This window comes from Electrophorus electricus, chromosome 6 (assembly GCF_013358815.1).
Source record: "Electrophorus electricus isolate fEleEle1 chromosome 6, fEleEle1.pri, whole genome shotgun sequence".
NCBI lineage: Eukaryota > Metazoa > Chordata > Actinopteri > Gymnotiformes > Gymnotidae > Electrophorus > Electrophorus electricus.
This window is the reverse complement of record NC_049540.1, coordinates 1,782,501-1,790,000: the sequence shown is the minus strand read 5'-3', so window position 1 is coordinate 1,790,000 and position 7,500 is coordinate 1,782,501. Positions and strand designations below refer to the sequence as shown.

Genomic DNA, 7,500 nt, shown 5'->3' with positions numbered 1-7,500 from the left:
CGTCCCACCTCGTTATTGTGCAGGTGCACGAGTTTAAATGCAAGTGAGCCGGAGCGTCTGACGTTCAGCGCAGCGTCGGAGAATGCGGAGCCCATCTGAAGGCCATAGCGGACGTTATCCCCGCAGCCGCCCCACCGGAAGTCTGGAGCCGCCTGCTCGGCCGGCGCGGGAGCACACGAGCAACTGGGCAGCTCTCCGGACGCGCAGGCGCGTGCGATTGAGTGACTTAGCACAGCAGAAGCCAGAGAAAATACAAACGCGGACTCACGAGTGCCTGTGGGACAGAGAGGAATAGACAGAGAGACAGAGAGAGAGAGAACTACATTGGTCATGTGCCTTCTCTGTGTTGCACTACCTACTAGTTACCTGCTAGTCTAAGACGTCAATTTGAGGTCACTATGCCAACAGCCCACATCACCAAATCCCATCCCAGTATTCCAACCTTTGGCCAGATCGGGGGTGAAGTGTGGTGCGCTCTCGATGGAGGAGCAGTTCCAGCGCAGATCCCTGAACGCGCTCTGACACACAGCCTTGGTCAGCTGGGCCGCGTGCACGACGCTGTGCATGAGCTCCAGGTTTCGCTTGCACAGGTGCTGCTGGGCCGGCACGAGAGCGTCAAGGAGCTTGCAATGCTGCGTTTGGTCCCAGTCCACTGTGCTTCCGTTAGCCGCCAACCCACTGAAAGACATGGAAACCGCATAACGCTAATTAATATTCAGACGACAGAAGCAACACCCTTCAGTCGTTACTCAAGTCTCTGAGCAGCCCTACTGTAGACCTAGATATGTCCAGATATGTCCTACTGTAGACCTAGATATGTCCAGATATGTCCTACTGCAGACCTAGATATGTAGACCTAGATATGTCCAGATATGTCCTACTGCAGACCTAGATATGTCCATATGTCCTACTGCAGACCTAGATATGTAGACCTAGATATGTCCTACTGTAGACCTAGATATGTCCAGATATGTCCTACTGTGAACCTAGATATGTCCAGATATGTCCTACTGTAGACCTAGATATGTCCAGATATGTCCTACTCTAGACCTAGATATGTCCAGATATGTCCTACTGCAGACCTAGATATGTCCAGATATGTCCTACTGCAGACCTAGATATGTAGACCTAGATATGTCCAGATATGTCCTACTGCAGACCTAGATATGTAGACCTAGATATGTCCAGATGTCCTACTGCAGACCTAGATATGTAGACCTAGATATGTCCAGATATGTCCTACTGCAGACCTAGATATGTCCAGATATGTCCTACTGCAGACCTAGATATGTCCAGATATGTCCTACTGTAGACCTAGATATGTAGACCTAGATATGTCCTACTGTAGACCTAGATATGTCCAGATATGTCCTACTGTAGACCTAGATATGTCCAGATATGTCCTACTCTAGACCTAGATATGTCCAGATATGTCCTACTGTAGACCTAGATATGTAGACCTAGATATGTCCTACTGTAGACCTAGATATGTCCAGATATGTCCTACTGTAGACCTAGATATGTCCAGATATGTCCTACTGTAGACCTAGATATGTCCAGATATGTCCTACTGTGAACCTAGATATGTCCAGATATGTCCTACTGTGAACCTAGATATGTCTAGATATGTCCTACTGCAGACCTAGATATGTAGACCTAGATATGTCCAGATATGTCCTACTGCAGACCTAGATATGTCCAGATATGTCCTACTGCAGACCTAGATATGTCCATATGTCCTACTGCAGACCTAGATATGTAGACCTAGATATGTCCTACTGCAGACCTAGATGTCCAGATATGTCCTACAGCAGACCTAGATATGTCCAGATATATCCTACTGAAGACATAGATATGTCCTACTGCAGACCTAGATATGTCCAGATATGTCCTACAGCAGACCTAGATATGTCCAGATTTGTCCTACTGCAGACCTAGATATGTCCAGATATGTCTTACTGCAGACCTAGATATGTCTTACTGCAGACCTAGATATGTCCAGATTTGTCCTACTGCAGACCTAGATATGTCCAGATATGTCTTACTGCAGACCTAGATATGTCTAGATATGTCTTACTGCAGACCTAGATATGTCCAGATTTGTCCTACTGCAGACCTAGATATGTCCAGCTATATCCTACTGAAGACACAGATATGTCCTACTGCAGACCTAGATATGTCCAGATATGTCTTACTGCAGACATAGATATGTAGACCTAGATATGTCTAGATATGTCTTACTGCAGACCTAGATATGTCCAGATATGTCCAACTGTAGACCTAGATATGTCGATTTGTCCTACTGCAGACCTAGATATGTAGACCTAGATATGTCCAGATATGTCTTACTATAGACCTAGATATGTCCAGATTTGTCCTACTGCAGACCTAGATATGTAGACCTAGATATGTCCAGATTTGTCCTACTGCAGACCTAGATATGTCCAGATATGTCCTACTGCAGACCTAGATATGTCCAGATTTGTCCTACTGCAGACCTAAATATGTAGACCTAGATATGTCCAGATATGTCTTACTGCAGACCTAGATATGTAGACCTATACATGTCCAGATATATCCTCTCTATACTGATTTGTGAAGAAATTGCTCTTTCAGTACCAAAAGAGAATATAAAAACTGTGCCATTTATAACCGCTAAACTTTACGTAGCCCGATGAAGAATGAAATGTAAAAGGTAAATATGAGAGCAATGAATTACTTACAGCCAGTATATACCCGCGCACCGCTCCGCGTGAGTTAAAAGCGCCAGAACGACCAGAACGAAGTCCGTGCGAGTCTTCATTTCGCTCGTGCGACAGGCACGTTCCTGAAACCCTTGGCTGAAGTTCGAGATAACCCCAGTGCGCCTCGGTAACTTTGCGCCGCCGACAAACCTCCACAGAGGGTCCAGGCACGCAGTAGCTCGCCAAGCGCCGCGCTGCACAGCCACTGCAGCGCGCGGGGACGCCTTTATAGCAACCAGCGCGCGCGCGTGTTTCCCCGCCCCCGGTGCCGTTTAACGCAGTAGCGAGGACGACGTTACCGGCAGAGATGGATAAAATGTCACGGTCTCGGGAAGGAAGAAAAGGAGGAAAAAAACCCAACAGCAACAAAAAAACGTGACCGCGGCCGTTCGTTTCACGGCCCCCACGGCGCGCGCGCGTGGCTTGCGCGTCAAAGCAGAAGTCTTTGCGGGTGCGGGTGTTCTTGGGCTCGCGGTGTTCGCCCCCAGGAAAGGACGTGAATCAGGTCGTTTTAGCCTCTCAGAGTGTCAGACGCAGAGATATATGCGCATTTCCAACAGAGACAATTAGTGCGACTGCAGCCTTTTTGAAGATGTCTTTTGAAACTGGATCAACATGGTGCTGATTTGCATAAGAATCGCCCAGTAAACTAATCCGGGTTGCTGATTACCATCGCGAGCTTTGTCCGCAGGTAGCACGGGACAGACACACTGCAGTACCTGGTGTCCATAGTTTGGTGGCTATAGTTTCAAAACCAGCTGATCTGGGATCAGGACAACCACAAACGCAGGATGTTGATTGGCGTGTGCGGCTCGTTGGTCTAGGGGTATGATTCTCGCTTAGGGTGCGAGAGGTCCCGGGTTCAAATCCCGGACGAGCCCGCGTTTTACACACACACGTCGGATTGGTCGCTATGTGAAATAATAAGGGGTGAATAAAAGACAGCCGTAATTGTTAAAACATTTTGTCGATGTGGAGGAAGCCGACCTCCGCCCGCAAGGGCTGCTCTTCGCTCGTGCAATGCTGGGCACGAGGTGCGATATTTCACATGTCCCTGACCTGTCGCCCGCGCGCCGCCCCCGCCCGCGCCCGCGCCCGCGCGCCAATACACAGCGCCATTTGAATGCACAGCGAGGCGAAGTTCCGACAGTTTGAATATTTCAGTTTGGGTATTCTCCTCTGAGCGGAGTGCTGCCCTCACATCAGCCGAGACGTGTGAACGGCCTCCTCTAGCGCCTTGAGTTGGTCAGGGGAAGGCAGAGTAGACCCGCAGAGCACAGTAAAACTGTCCATTTTAAAGACCAGAGTAAAACTGTCCATTTTAAAGACCAGAGTAATACTGTTAAAGACCAGAGTAATATGCTTCATTTTAAAGAGCATTTACATTTACAGCATTTAGCAGACGCTCTTGTCCGACTTACAAAAGTACTTTGTCATTTCCTCTTAGAGCACATCCTAGTACAGTACAGTAGGTTAGAGTCCAATATACCAATGAACTAGAATACTGTAGAATACAGGGCTCAATACTGATGACTAGTTTTAATACATAAGGTGTATCTTAGACAAAGATAAGTGCAATAAACAATAAGTGCTAGTTTGTTAGTCAACATCAGTGTGATAATACCCGACAATAAGTACTAATTTAGTCAGTCAATATGGGAGCAGTACGCTTCACTTTATTTTGTAATTTTATTTTTTTTTTAAACCACTTGACGGTTGGGTGATAGGATTTAGCGAAGTAACTAGAAACTACTTTTGATGAAGGCGCGTATATCTATTAGAGGGATTATCCCCGTGGATGAAACAGACGGGATGGATCACACGCGCCGTCCTAATCCAATCAGCCCGGGTCCGCGCGACCCGGCTCGCGCACAGTGCTGATCGCGTGAATGGCGCGCGAGTGTCCAAGTGTTCCGCAGTAGCGAGGATTTAAAAAAACGAAACGACACCAGAAATATACAGTTTAGATGTGTATTATATATTACACACATGAACCGTACCACCCCTGCCTAACAGTGGGTGGGTAACATTTATCCAATGAGAGAGAGAGAGAGGGGAGAGAGAGAGAGAGAGAGAGAGAGAGAGAGAGAGAGAGAGAGAGAGAGAGAGAGAGAGAGAGAGAGTGAGTGATGGGGTCAGAGAAAGAAGGAACATCGCCCCTGAGCAAGACCCTTAAGCCTCAATTATTCAAGTTGTACTCAGTCATAATTGTAAGCTGCTTTGGATAAAAATGTCAGCTAAATGCTGCAAAATATAAATCCTCAGGACATGAAGGGATGTCTTCAGGACTACAGTAGAAAACCAGTGGAGGCCCTGCCCAGTATATTAATGAACAAGTTTATAGATGTAAGAGGTGGTTGCCATAGGAACAACCCCTAAGGGCTTTTGGTATGCAGGACCAGAGAGATCCTGTATTTCTGCAGGGCACACCACTCAGGGCAGAAATAACGCACCTGATAAACAATCCAGGTATATGTAAGATTACCTTTTGAAAGGGTATTTGCACACCTTGGGCAACATTGGCAGGGGTAGTCTGATGTCTCGAAGTTGACACAGGTATTGTCTGTGGTAATATATCTTTACAGCTGTGGTACATAGAAATTGTTTCAAAATATAGAAACTACGAGTCTGCAATCTCTTTAATTAGTATTTTATGTAATATTTAACCTCTTAAGCAGCCTAAGATGTATAAATAATGTGCATATTGTGTATGATTTGAAAATTCTGCTATTTTGGAAAAATATTTTTGGAGAAACTTTGCCCTACAATCACTGTCTGACCATTAGAGGGTAATGTTTGCCCACATAGCAACATCATCGCATGCCAAGCAGTCTGACCACTAGAGGGCAATGTACAGCCACAGAACACCACCAAGGCAGCCCGGGTTTCGGCAAAACGTTGTTTCGTTTTCAGTCCAAAAGAAATCCAACTTGTAGCTTTTTTTTTTTTTTTTTTTTAATAAATTTATCTTATCTAAAAAGTGCATTACTTTCTCATGACATTTTCTCCCATTTTCCTACAGAGGACATTTTTGTCGTGAAAATGCAGATGCGCACACACAGCCACACACAGCTTCGTACCTTTTAAGAAAAAAAAAGATGTTTGCAAAATGCCTTTATGTGAGAAAATGTTAATATAAAATGAGGTAAATTTACAAAAAAGGGAACACCTGTATTTTATCTACATATTTACATTCTTTGTGTAGTATACAAATGTACATTATTTCCAGTAAGAATATAGGGCAACCATTTACACACAAAGTCTGGTCACTAATACCACACAGAACACCGATCACAAAGCTTTTGGGACACACAATGGCGTCACACTGGTGAAGTCCGGACCAGCGCCCGTGACGTCCAACTCCAGAGACGTCGCCACTAACGAAGAAGGATGGACGCCAGATCAGACCTGATATCCGTGCACACGTGGTGAGATGAACTGGTTTGATTTTGCACACATTTAACAGGAAGGGGGACATATAGACTGGACTGAGACCTTCCTGAGCGCTGCTCTACTGCCCCCAGCAGGTCATGGGGCAGTTTACACTGGTGTAGATCACATACACAGCTGAGTTCAGGTGGACATTGTCAGGTGAGCAGAGGCAGGGGGACATGTCCGTTCAGGCTTGTTTAGTTGAATGGAACACGTCTGCTGTAGAGGGCTGAGCACGTGTGCGTGCGTGTGTGTGTGTGTGTGTGTTGCCTTTCATAATTAAGGAAGGCTGTCAAGTATGAGGGGGGCACCCTACCCCCAAACCACAGACACTCACACACACACACAAATACAGTGAAACACAAATACACACAAACACATACACAAATGTACACAAACACATGCTCACACACACCTCATGCAATTATTCACATACCCCTCCCCACACACACACACTCACAAACTTGCTCACACTCTCACACACACACACACACACACACACACACACACAACCTCATGCACACATTCACATACACAAAATGCACCATGACGACTGAGCAGATAGCTGCATTTTCCTAAACGTCTAGACGACGTCTGTGTCACATCAACACACACTGCCTTGTGTATGTTCGTGTCAACAACAGTGACATTTTCCCCCAAATATGTTATCAGTAAGTATTCCACTGTGTGTAGCCACATACACTTAATCCAAGGGTGTGTGTGTGTGTTTAGTTTTTCTGTGTTCATGAAGCTGGTGAAAAGATGGCATTGTGTTAAACTGTGGTCTTACAGAAGTGCTTCCAACTCTGTTTCTTCTCTCTAGACTCTGCTCTGAGTCACCTCGAACACCCCAGATGCAGAGTTCGAAACAATGTTTCCCTCTGGCTGGGGCCCAGGCTGACCACGCCCTCTCCCCGCCTCCTCCACCAACCTTTACTGAGATCATTTCTGAAGCTGAAGGCGGGGCCAATGAGGGCTGGGGGATCAAAGCTGGTTTGAACCAGGTGGTTCTGGGTAGTCTTGACCATAAGCTTTGATTGGTCAGTGGCAGTGTATGTGAGATTGTACATGATTGGCTAATTAAAACATCTATCCCATGAGCTTGGAGCTGAAACAACCATTTGTCATCAGATCGGGTGCACTAAGGGGGCGGAGCTTGTGAGGTATATTGGTGGGTTTTTGTGAGGTATACCTCACGAGTTCATAGGACTGATTCTGGGAGCTGATATCAAAAGCTGATTGGCGCCGCCATGTCAGGTGGTCGTGTTCTGCGAGCTGATTGGCTAGCTGTGTCCAGTGGGTGGGCCCTCGCCCAGGCGGATGC

The 7,500-nt window shown here is 46.3% G+C and overlaps 2 protein-coding genes and 1 non-coding gene across 5 annotated transcripts in view; 1 reads left to right on the top strand and 2 right to left on the bottom strand.

The window, feature by feature from the left end:
• The window catches only part of wnt11f2 (wnt 11, family member 2), a 1,805-nt gene extending 1,116 nt beyond the window's left edge, over window positions 1-689 (bottom strand). The window contains exons 1-2 of the mRNA XM_035526837.1: window positions 443-689; window positions 1-274 (exon numbers count right to left, since the gene is read on the bottom strand). The exon at window positions 1-274 is cut by the window's left edge and continues 4 nt beyond it. Of these exons, the coding sequence (XP_035382730.1) occupies window positions 1-274; window positions 443-689 (521 nt within the window). The remainder of the gene's footprint in view (window positions 275-442) is intronic.
• Window positions 690-3,553: 2,864 nt separating this feature from the next.
• Window positions 3,554-3,625, top strand: trnap-agg. Its single transcript has one exon. It is a non-coding gene; the product is annotated as a tRNA-Pro (tRNA).
• Window positions 3,626-6,649: 3,024 nt separating this feature from the next.
• Window positions 6,650-7,500, bottom strand: part of eda (ectodysplasin A) — a 39,226-nt gene continuing 38,375 nt past the window's right edge. For all 3 annotated transcript variants that reach the window (XM_035527408.1, XM_035527409.1, XM_035527410.1), the window contains exon 8: window positions 6,650-7,500. This exon is cut by the window's right edge and continues 220 nt beyond it. In XM_035527408.1, coding sequence (XP_035383301.1) covers window positions 7,460-7,500 — 41 coding nt within the window. In that variant the 3' untranslated portion in view covers window positions 6,650-7,459.